General features: G+C 36.7%; 1 protein-coding gene across 1 annotated transcript; it reads left to right on the top strand.

Annotated features, from left to right (window-relative positions):
* Positions 1-10,074: 10,074 nt before the first annotated feature.
* On the top strand, positions 10,075-10,782 carry LOC145581202 (uncharacterized). The gene has a single exon (XM_081638253.1). It carries the CDS (start codon positions 10,075-10,077, stop codon positions 10,780-10,782), a length of 708 nt encoding a protein of 235 aa, XP_081494379.1.
* The last annotated feature ends 2,153 nt before the right edge of the window (positions 10,783-12,935 follow it).

Here is a 12,935-nt window from a genome sequence, read left to right as displayed (position 1 = left end):
CACGTTGGAGATTGGCTTTGACTTCCCTGTTTAGTGTTTTAATTAATTTTTGAACATCTTAATGTAAGACACTACAATGAACCATTCAAGTTTTGGAGTAATTCAATTTCATGCAATTTTATCACTCCATTTCTTGTTAATTATGGTTTAGAATTAAATATTGAGTCCATTCGATTATGAGAATATTCAAAATAGGGTATCAAGACCAGTCTTGGATCGGATAAAGAAACACTTATTAAGTGAACAATGAATACTATAATCGAAAATTAACCCTAATCAAGGTCACTTAAATGATGGACGATTAATGACCACTTGAGATTAGTGTGTAGTTTGATTTATAGCATCGTTTCTTGTGCTACAAGGACATGATTGTCATAAATCATTTGCACAATTATTGGTTTATAACCATATTGGATCGACTTATGAGAATACTTTAAGAGATTTAAAAATCGTCATAAGTATACTTCTCATTATGGCTATCAGAACCTCTTTCCTCGACCGTGAGTATTATTGTGAGTTCTCTTATTTGAGTACCAGTCCGTTTTAATGTTAGTCAAACATCTACCGTACATGGAGATTATAACGGCAACACTCGGGCGGCTAGGTCCTTTTAGTAAGAGAAGCTAACAGTACAAGACTGGCAATATCCCCTACTAATAATAGGGAACATGTCTCCGTTGTTTACAAGGCCTAACGAAGAGTGCGACTATAAAATGCATGGCCGTGCTCGGATGGATTTTAGAAATCATCTATTTATTGACAATCAAACTCAGATTTCGAGAAACACTTCTGGACGTAATAAGGATGACGAATAATCTTACCTTATACTTCATAAAGAGACATAAAGTGACATAGGAAATAGGCTATACACAAAAAACGCATTTGTCCAGAAGGACAAGTGGGAGATTGATAGGAATGTTGTCCTTCTAACAAGTGTATTATTCCGATAGAGGGTTAAGAATTATTAGAAAGCTAATTATTCAGTGAGGTCAAGTGATTGGAATGCCTAGTTGGAGTCCGCTTCTGATCAGTAATATTAATCCATAATTATTATTACAGCTAAATCTTGACTGAACCCTTCGGGTGACACCTAAGCAACTAACGATCCGATACGATAAATTAATTCGGAAGGAATGAATGAGTCGCTCGTGTATTATTTATTTAGACGTCGGAAATCACGCTAGGAGCGTCGAAATCGAGCGTCGCAAGTCGAGTCGAATTAATAAAAGACGAAACGGTAAAATCTATAATTAATCAGCAATTACTGAAACACCCCTAGCATTGGAATGCCCCGAGAAAACCGAGTGCTAGGGGCAAGTGGTTCTAACATGCGCACTACACCAAGCCAAGGGTGCTGGGTGCGCATGGCTAGGCAGCTGGCGCGTCGTTAGCCAAGCTAGCAACACCAGCCGCACACAAGCGCACCAGCAGCCCGCATTTCATGCGAGGCTTGCTGTGCGCGTGTGCGTGCTGGCATGCTGGCCAGCTAGCATGGGAGCAGCGTCATAGCGCGCCACGCCTAGCAGCAAAAAGCAAGCAATGCTTGCTAGGCTGGCGCACGAGAGTGCTGGCAGCAGCACCCAGCAGCTAGGCAGCGTTGGCGCCCAAGGCTGGCAACGCCAGCTGGCGCGCCATGGTTGGCTCCGTGTGGGCGGTTGGGGATCCTTGGGGGGCAAAGCTTTTGGTCCCCCCCTCCTTGTGGTCCTCACCTACCCTCTCCCTCTTTGTGACACTTGTTGATTAATTATTATCTAGAGTTTTCTTTTTATTTTTGATTTAAAAATAAAATGAGAAAATTGATTTTACCAACTCTCCACACTGATGGGAGAGTGGAATTCTCACATGAAATTCTCTATAAATACCTACCTTAGGAATTGGAGAAAGTCACTTAAGTAAGAACTCAATAAGGCATCTTCACTTGAGAGAAAACCTTTAAGTTCATATAATACTCGAGTAGTGTTTTGGTCCGACTCGGCTAAACTCCGAGTAGGAGACCGATCGGGTCTAGTTGCGGGTGGATACCGTAGGAGGTCTCTGCGCTTGCAAGACTTGGCTTTGAAGTAAGAGCTCTGAGTGTGAGTGAAGCACGCGGCAAGGGTAAGATCGTCTTTTCTCTCTTTCTTGTTATTAATGTCATTTAGTTATATTAATTGTGAGCGGATCTTGGGGTCGGATTTTGTTCCGCGGTGAGTTAGACTTATCGAAACCCAACAGAACAACCTTTCACCGCCATTGTTGGGAGGGTCGAGTATTTAATCTCGGGAGTGCTTAAAATCCATGTTCAATTGAACACATCTCATAGAATAGTCAACGGATCAGTCATAATGTTTAGTAAAAGCATAGTCCAATTCATATTTTTGCCTGAAACCCCCTTTTGATTCATTTTGTATTATTTATTAATTGAGCCCGATTAATGAATAATAAACCTAAATAAGCCCGGAACTCTAAAAAGACACTTTAAAATACCGAACTTAATAATTAAGAATTAGGTTTAAAATGAATTTGGACGTATTTTTAGAAAAACTGTGCACTGTGTCACGCTGCATTGTGCCGTGCCACGGCGGACACTACCGCGTCACGGTGCCCAGTACCGTGTCACGGTGCACACACCATGACGCAATGCCCAATTAGGGTTTTTCCGTGGCGTTTATCCCTTTTAGGGTTTTGTGGAATCCCCTGCTCATTTTCCTCTATAAATACCCTACTGATTTCTTTAGTTCGGGGCATCAAATCATTCTCTCTTCTCTCTTCTATGCTCTAGCCTAAACACTAGCTTACTCTAACTGTAGACACCTAAAATGTCTCCCCAAAACCAAACTCGATGATGAAAAACCTTTCACCGCCATTATTGGTTGGGTTGAATATTTAACCTTTAGAGTGCTTAATCCATATTTCCATTCCATACATTTCATAAACCAACTCAATTCTTGGCCCATTTTGCTAAACCATAACTTATTTTTCACTTTTCGTGTCCACATCACAAAACCGAGAGAAACTGATTTTGCGGCCATATAATTTTGATCCAATTATTATTTGGTTGGATAGGCCTTTCAATAAGGTTTCCAACGATATATCATAAGCCCAATTTCGATTTAAAACGAAGAAGATATGAGCAAAATACTAAACTCGGCCCAAAACCAACACCCTTTCACTAAAATGGCCATATCTTAAAATTTACAAATTATTTTGACGTGATTCTAATTGGGTTGAAAAGTAGACTTGATAAGATTTACAATGATATATTATACGCCTTATTTCAAGTTACAGATCAAAATTTATCATAGTTTTAAAAACGCGTAAAAAACTGGAATTACCTCGCAACAGCTAAAATGCCGCGTCACGTCAAAAGCTGACGTGGCACGATGCATATTGTCGTGACACGGTATTTTTCACCGTGTCACGGTGTTTTTTCCGTGTATTTTCCATGTTTTCTCACTCATTTATGAATTTGGACGCAAATCTGGAAAGCCCGTACACCGTGACGCGGCGCCACGTGCCGCGCCACGGTGGACATTGCCGCGTCACGGCATTCTTTGCCGTGTCTTTTCTGTGTTAATTTTGGAAAAATTGTACACCGTGACACGATGCCACATGCCGCGCCATGGTGGACTTTGCCGCATCACGACATTATTTGCAGTGTCACGACAAACATGCTGTGACACGGGAATTTCCGTGTTTTCTCCGCGTAAACAACTGCACGTGCTTTATCATTTTAGGGAAAAATAGTGCACCGCGACACAGTATTTTTCACCGTGTCACGGCACTTATTGCCGTGTCGCGGCAACCACTGACCGTGTCACGGTGCCCCACATTAGGGTTTTTATCTTTTCTAGGGTTCCGTGTGATCCTCTAATCATTTCCTCTATAAATATGACCCTCCGTTCTGCAGTTCGGGGCACCAAAAATCATTCTCTCTCCCTCTACAACAACAATCATTCTCTTCTCCCTCTTTAGCCTAAACACTAGCCTCCTTATTCTTCCATAATACATCCCTTAAACACTCCAAGGAGTCCATACTTGACCCGAGGTTCCGTCCTTAAATCAAGGCGTGAAAGGTACAAATAATTGAGGGTTTGGACCAAATCAACTCTACATTTATTTAATTTATTTTCTATTTAATTTATATTTTTATTGAAGTTACTAACAATTTATTAATGATGTAGCGATTTTAAGGAACGTGCGTAATGTGAGTAATTAATTATTTTAATTACTTATTTTATTTTTTATATTGCTAGTATCATAATTAGGTTAATTTATATTTTATTTGACTAACAATTTATTGTTAAATTGCTTCTAATATTAATGTTTATTCTGTTATATTATTGATCACCATATTGCATGTTTGAAGGGAATATGTAATTGAAAATCACGACTAATAAGATAATCTGGACGATCGGTTTTGGTTTCTTTTTAATCTTGTTATTTAATTAAAGTGATCACAAATATTTTAGAATTATGTGTTGCATTAATATTCAACCAATTCATCTTAATGTTAGTTTGGAGCGAATTGAATATTTGTTTGTATGCCTTTGAGATCGCAGGAATCACTTTTCAATATAAGAATCGAGTAGAGGCCAATACGGGCGAATGTGACTCCATGACTCACTTCGTACCATCATCCCCGATCCTCCTTTCATGGTTCCTAACCATATGGAGTTAGTAATCTCATGGATTATGAATGAGGTGTAACCTTCACGGGTCAATCGTTGTTGCCTATCGTTGTCCCTTTATCGTGGTTGCCTTAAATGATCCGTGAACAGTTTATAAGTTTCTTAAAAACTTGTTGGCGGCTCCCTACTTTCCTTGTCCCTAATCGTATATGTCAATCCTCACTTCCTATGAGTGCCAAGAATATTCACACATGCTTTAACGTAGGAGCAATTCGAACGACGCCTACACTAATCTTCCATAATACTTCCCTTAAGCACTCCAAGGAGTCCGTACTTTACCCATAGTTCTATACTTAAGCCATGGCGTGAAAGGTAAAATTGTTTGAGGGTTTGGCCCTAAATCAACCTTTAATTTAATTTGATTTCAATTATTGTTTATTAATTTCCTTGAAGTTACTAATGTGTTTATTATTTTATAGTTGCAAGCAAACAAAATCAAAGTAAGGAATCATGTTTCTTTTATTCCTATTATTTTTCTAACCATTTTTTATGTTTGACAGATATTAATTGTTGGATTTATTGTTGAATTGCTTCCAACATTAATGTTTATTTTATTATATTTTCATGATCACCATATTACATCTTAAAGGGAATATGTAATTGAAAATCATGCCTAATAAGATAACTTGGACAACCGCTTTAGGTTCCTTTTTAATCTTGTTATTTAATTAAGTGATCACGAATATTTTAGAATTATATGTTGCATTATATTCAGCCAATTTAGCATAATAATAGTTTGGAGCGAATTGAATATTTTGTTTGTACCCCTTTGAGACCGCAGGAATACTTTTCACAATAAGAATCGAGTAGAGGCCAATACGGGCGAATGTGACTCCATGACTCACTTCGTACCATCATTTCTGATCCTCTTTTCGTGGTTCCGAACCATATGGAGTTAGTAATCTCATGGATTATGAATGGGGTGTAACCTTCACGTGTCAATCGTTGTTGCCTATCGTTGTCCCTTATCGTGGTTACCTTTAATGATCCGTGAACGATCTACAAGTTCCTTAAAAACTTGTTGGCGGCTCCCTACTTTCCTTGTCCCTAATCGAATGTTAATTCCCACTTCCAATGAGTGCCAAGCATATTCACACATGTTTAACATAGGCGCACTTCAAACGACGCCTACATAGGTGAAATTGTCTTCCTAATTCAATTTCGTACGTATCGTTATCCTTGAACCCTCTATTCATGTTTCATGATCACATGGAGTTAGCAATCTTATGGATTGTGAATGAGGTGTAATCTTATATTAACTCGATGGATTAAAATTTGTGGATTTCTTTGCTCCTTTCTTTAAAATTCATTAACGGTTTACAAGTTTATAAATTAAAAACCTATTGCCGGTTCCTTGCTTGTAAAGGGTTTGTTAGGGGATAGGGGTGACAAATTAGGATATGAAGGATGAGTGACCATAACATACCGAGCAAAGTTTAGAACCAAAGTTTAGGGTGAAATTAGGCAATATATCAACATGAGTCTTCGATAAAAAGATTTCTGGTCCAACATGCAACAAAGTGTGAAAACAGGTTAAGTTAAAATGAAGTCATAGAAAAATGATTCAAGGCATGGCCTTTAACATTGCATACTAAGAAGAAATCAGCACCATTAAGTCTTAAAAAATAGAGGCAATGCAAGACAAGCATATTGGGAAATAATTAATGAGTTCTAAGTTGACATTTGTTAAATATTTAATGATATAACCACCAAAAAAAGTATTCTAAAGAGAAACAACACCTCCACTAACCTGAGTAAACCTTAGAAAGTTTTGGAGGAAATAATCATTTATGCATCTCTTGAATAAGGTACGACTTCATGTTAATATTCAAAGCAAACTCAACGCCACGCTTAGGACCAAGGAACGATGTTATCTCTTCCCCATGTTGCTTAGACTCCAATATTAAACTCAAAACCATGTGTACGTATGGACATTTGACACTTCAATTTAGACTAAAACTACAAAACTTGCATCAACTATATATGCCACGTCTTAAAACTGTACACTCAACAAATTAAAAATCGCACTAATGCCACATTATAAAACTTGCATAAACTATGCCATATTCTAAAATTTGCAATAAAGATTATGGTTTTTATCGTCAAATTAGACAATTAGCAAGATTAATTACTCTAGAAATCTTCCACCAATCAAACTCGACTTAAGTATGTAGGTATCTTTAATTACTGCAGAATTAAGCTAGGGATCCATTCTCATTCATAATCTTCTAATAAATCCGTACCACAAGTGATTTACCCTAAAATCAACACCAAATCAATCAATTTTATTTAGCACAATGAACATGATTTCTCAAATTATGTATTAATGAATTGCAATAATCAAAATTCATACTTAACAACAGAAATTCACAACAAAGTGGAAAAATACAAACGTGGGAAAGGCTTTGGGATCATGGGAAACTCGTTAACTACATGAGCCTAACAAATGCGAGGGCGTGCAACCTAGGTGTTCGACAAAATGAAAAAAAGAACAAGGACAAACAAAGTTAAAAGACATCAAAAAGTGAGGAACTGAGTTAGCTAAGTTAGATCCATATCAAATTATAAACATCATCACACAATTTCAAAAATCCTAATTAAAGATGATATTTCAAAGAGGAAAATACATTGGCGAGAAGTGGTGTCAGAATAGTAGCAACATCTTATTGTCATCTTCTACATCTTCCTGAGGCTAATGATGACTTAGGTCTTACAACCCTCACTAATTTTAGAGATGAAGAAAGAAAGAGAAGAGAGAAAAAGAGGTGATAATGAGATTTAATGAAGGAATAATCAACAGAAATTAAGGACTGAGAAAGAAGATAGAGAATTAGGGTTTACCCATTATAGGAGAAAGAATAAGAAGAGAGGGTAAGAGGCAGTAGTGAGGATAGAGAAATATATATATCCTTCATATTACAGTACAAAGGGCACTAGTTTAATTAAAATTGGTGCCCTTTAAGACATATGGGCACAAGTTTTCTTTATACCGGTGCCATTTTGCAATAATGGGCACGGTGTGGGTAAACATATGTCTATCCGTTGGTGCCTTTTTGGTTTTTTCTACTAGTGACAATATGTCTAACTTGATTTTTTTTTTCCTTTTTTTTCTTGCTTTAATTGATTATATAAGAATAACTATTTATGCATTTACATGATTTTTCTAGTATTAAATAAACAATAAGAAATTAGGAATCGCGTTGCACACATTTACCTACAAATGAATTTGCGAATAAGAAGAGCTAGTAGAATACATATTATATATGGACCGATTGAACTCTTTGCTTGAGAGACTTTTTGGTACCGTAACCTCTCTCCCTAATCTAGCTTTGATTAACAAACCTTTTAATGGGTTCGTAAGGTTACTAGAGGAAAAACCCACGTACAATATGAAAACCTTTTAGAACATTAGTTAAGGGTACGAAAGGGTTTCATGAGTATTTCTAAAACTCATTGGCGACACTTTACACAGTATTATAGAATAAATAGAGGTGTCAATTCGGGTAAACAGTTCGAGTTTGGGTTGGGTTTATCAGTTTTGGGTTATAACGGGTCGGTTTAAACGGGTTGCAATGATTAGCTGGTTGGTTTGGGTCGGTTTTGAAACTCCTCTGGTCAGTTCGGTTTGTTTTTTTTTTTTATTGCAGTTTCTATTCGGGTCGGGTTGTAATCGGGTTGGGTTGTAGTTGGTTTGGGTCATAATCAGCTTGGGCTGAACCGAGTCGGTTTAAAGTGAATTTTGGTTCAAAACTGTTCGAGTCCTAATCAGGTCGGGTTGTAATCGATTCGGTTCATAATCAGTTTGGGTTAAACTAGGTCAGTTTGAAAACGGGTTTCGGTTCAAAATAGTTCGGGTAAACTTTAGGTCTGGTCATTATTGGTTCAAGTCATAATCGGTTTGGATTCAACTTACATTGGTCTGTTTGAAAACAGGTTTACCCAATCTAAAGTGGGTTTAAGTCCAAATCATATTGGGTTAAAATCGAGTTAGATCATTATCGAGTCGAGTTAATTAGTCAGATAATGGTAGGAACGGGTCATGTTATAATCAAGTTAAGTCATAATAAGTTAGGTTTATCGAGTAGTGGGTTGAAACGGATCAGATCATAAACATATTGGGTTATGGGATGTAAAAGACTTGGACATAACGGGTTAGCAATCATAAATGGTTCGGTCTCAAAGGGTTACAAGTCATAAATAGTTCGGTCTTAACGGGTTACATGTTAGAAACGGTTCCGTCACAACGGGTTACGGGTTATAAATGGTTCGGTCAGAACGGGTTACGGGTCGGACCGGTTTAGGTTTATCGGATTTTTGTCGAGTTTAAAGGGTTTTCGGTTTAATATGGGTCGGGTTATTATCTGCTCAGACATAATTGGTTTGGGTTATTGTCAGTTTCGGGCTGTAACAGTTAGGTTTGATAACGGGTCGGGTTAGTAACGGTTCGCACAAATTCGATTCAGTTTAGTTTCGGGTTAGAAAAAATTGGGTTGGGTCGGTTTTCGGTTTCCAAAAAATGGGTTTTTTTACAATTCAGTTCTTTTTCGGTTCGATTCGAAATAGCCGGGTTTAACGGTTTGGGTTAGAAATTGACAGTTGAATAATATATTATTTCCTCTTTATTTAGTCACCTTACATTCTTTCATGCTTCCACCTATTATTGTAGCTTTACATTTCATTAATGACATGCTAGCCTAAGTTATTAGTTTTTTTTCACGTGAATAAGTTAATTAGAAACATTTGTCATTAATAAAATCACACTTTGTTAAAGAAAATCACTATTTTCACATTGACATGATTTCTTTCCAATTATACAGACTTAGTCAAATAGTCTTCATATGCAAATTTGTTATAAATTTTGAAATATATTGACAACTTCAATATCATCCTCTCAGCCTCCATTTTTTTTCTTTCTCTTTCGAATAGAAAGCATTCATTCTTTTTGCTATCAAGTATGGTGAAACTAAGGGAGAGTGAAGGTCCAACAGTCACATTACCAGAAGATATATATATTCAAATACTTGCAAAATTACTAGCAAAATCTCTACTTAGATGTCGTTGTGTGTCCAAGGTATGGTGTTCTTTAATTGACGACCCAAAATTTTCTTTAATCCATTTAAAAAACTATCAAATCAATAAAATAAAGTCTCACCTACTAGTTTTTGAAACACCTCGAACATTTAGTACTGAACATTTTTGTTCAATTCGGAGTGCCGATAAATTTAAAAAGTTGTATAAACTTGAAATAGATTGCACATGGTATGAACGTTACCAAGTTATTGGTTATACCAATGGTTTTCTTTGCATAGGAAAATTCGTGTTGCAAAATCAATTTCACAAAATATTATTATGGAACCCTTCAATTAGGAAAGCCTTAGAATTCCCTTTTCCCCAATTTCTGCCAATGGTAGGTGGAAGGTTTACCATTGATTATGCTTTTGGCTTTGACCATATTAAGAATTACTACAAAGTGGTAGCAAGTCTTAATGGAAATGGATTTCAAAATCCTAGATTTGCTGAGATTTTTACTCTTAGCACATTTTCTTGGAAGTGTGTTGATATTTCAAGTAGGCCATGTTATTGGGATATTGCTTGTCCGAAGGCTTCTCATGATGGGATCATATATTGGTCAGGGGTTGATATTCTATTTAATGCTTTAAAAGATAGGCCTTCCCATTTTGTGTTATTTAATGTACCTACTGATACATTTAAATACATTAAATTGTCTAAGTGTGAAGTTGTTAATGAATTATCAGATGATTGTTTAAGGTATCCTGTCATTCTAGATCAATTGGTTATGCTCATGGAGATATTTGAGACTCACTTTCAAATATGGGAGATGAAAGAAGTAGAAGACACAACACAATCATGGACTAAAAGGTATAAAATTAACTTACAATTATTTGGTAAGAGTTTATATCTCAAGATGGATGGCGAGTTACTGGTTTGGGGAAACACCGGATGTGGAAACTCTTACAATTTAAAAAATAAAGAAACAAAAGTTCTTGGAAAAGGTTACAAGCTTTCTCCACTTTCACTAGTGCTTACATGGAGAGTTTGGTCTTGCTTAAAGGAAATTTCTCACGATTACTTACAATGTTTCCCTAGTTAGCTTCTTTTGTAGGGATACAATATCAGGGCAAATATTATTAACTCTTTCTTCCTAAATCTATTTCATTTTCTACTTTTTTAGTTCCCTTAAAATCGAACTTTAATTTAATTTGTATTTTGCTTTTAATTTGGTTTATTTTCAAGCTTGGAATTTAAGTTTTACTTTAGCCTTAATGTTATGTTAATGATTGTTGTTGAAATGAATAGTTATATTCTTCATAATGTTAGTGAGATGGATTTTATGCCTCTTTCATTAGTTTCCTTTACTAGCAATGAATTTGCAACTTTAGTTATAGGCCAATCATTCATTTTGTTTTACAATTGCAAATGACTGCTAAAAGTTTATGAAGGTTTAAACATTAAAAATATCATTGAATTTTTTTTTGAACAACTAAAATTAACATAAATAAGAGTTTATAAGGCACAATATAAAAAGTAAAACTTACCAATAGAGGCCTAGACTTTAAAATAATAAAATATAAAGGATAAATAGGATTTTCACACATAAACATTTATAACACATGACACTAAGGTGAATAGGTGATGCAACATAATAATACACAACTATAAGAAAAGGACTATTAGATAGCTTTCAAGAAACTTAATATGTAAAGGTTCAAGAAACAACTTAAGCTGCAGAAATGGAGCTCTTTATAATTCAAGGAGTGGATACACACAATAAACCCCAATTACAGTAGCTAAAAGTACTAAAATTGTTCGTTCACTGTTAGCTTTACCTTTCTCAACAAGATCTTTAATTTGGTCACATGAACATTTGACCTTACACTTACAAGCTATTCTTGTTGGCAAGAAAGCTTTAACATCATCAAGACTCAAGAAATCCCCAACACAAAGTTTAGTTTGGATGCTTGCTTCGGATAGAATTTAAATTAGGGTATTGATCACCATGAATCATTACACTCAAAGGAAAATAGTGACTCAAGCTATCACTCCAACAACACACACACTTTACACTAACCTTAACCAAATTCTTATTTATACTCCCAAAATAACAAGCCTTGACTTTTATTTTGCAAAAATCCTTAAAATACTGAGTAGAAAAAAAAAGATATGTTCAATTAAATTGACCCATTTGTAAAAATCACATCAAAACTCTTCCAAATTCTCTTATTTAACTCCAAGTGTTAGAATATTATGTTGGGTTTCACGATGTCTAAGAACCGTGTGGAACCAAAACCCGCCCGGACCGCATGCATAATTAGTACAACTAATAAACATTCAATTAATAAAGCAATAAGCACATAAGAGAGAGAGAGAGAGAGAGAGAGAGAGAAGACCATCTTAACCTTGAAGCATGCTTCACCCAAACAAGAGCATGACCCTCGAAAAGCTCTAGACACGCACGCGAGAATCCTCCTACGCTGCAGACCCACGTGCCCGAACAAGGTTCCTATCTTGTAGTTAGACGAGACTAATTAAACCAAAAAGGGGAATTTTACGAACTTAAAGGTTTTCTCACGCTTTTGAGAGATGCCTTATTAAGTGTAATCAAAGTTTAAATTTCTAACTCCCAAAGTTGGTATAGCATTCCCAAAAACCTCAATCACCTTTCCATGTGAGAGAATTGGTAATGTGAGAAAATAAGCTATTAATTTAATTCTAAATTAAATTAAATCGCATGAACAATAAGCAAACGACAAGTATCAACACACAAGAGAGTGTAGGTTGGAAGACCACCTTCACCTTGGAGAATAAGGCAAGGGGCTGCCTTTACTTACTTGGGCAACAAGGGAAGCACCCTGGCTTTTCTAGCAGCCTTGTGCCACAAGGCTAGGCCTACTAGCCTTTTCCGCAAGCCCACGCTGCCAGCCGTAGGCCCACGCGCATACCGCAAGCCCACAACAGCAGGGTAGGCCTAGCAGTAGCACCACAAGAACCAACCACTTGTTGGCCTTGCTAGGCAGGCCCTGCTAGTGCTGCCTAGGTGCACAGGCCAATAGGCTGCTCCAGCCAACCCGCAAGCAAGGTTAGCCTACATGAGCCTTGCAAACACTGCTGTGGCATGAAGGCCTAGTGCTTTTGGCCCTAGTCCCTTTCCCCACAAACGAGGCGATACTAGGCCTCGTGCTATGCTTGTAATTTTAACACGATGTGTCGTTTGATTATTTTTCTCGTCTTATTGATTCCTTTGAC

This window comes from Chenopodium album, chromosome 15 (assembly GCF_948465745.1).
Source record: "Chenopodium album chromosome 15, dcCheAlbu1.1, whole genome shotgun sequence".
Classification (NCBI taxonomy): Eukaryota; Viridiplantae; Streptophyta; class Magnoliopsida; order Caryophyllales; family Amaranthaceae; genus Chenopodium; species Chenopodium album.
Note: the sequence above shows the minus strand (reverse complement) of the source record. Positions and strands in the feature narration are given on the sequence as shown.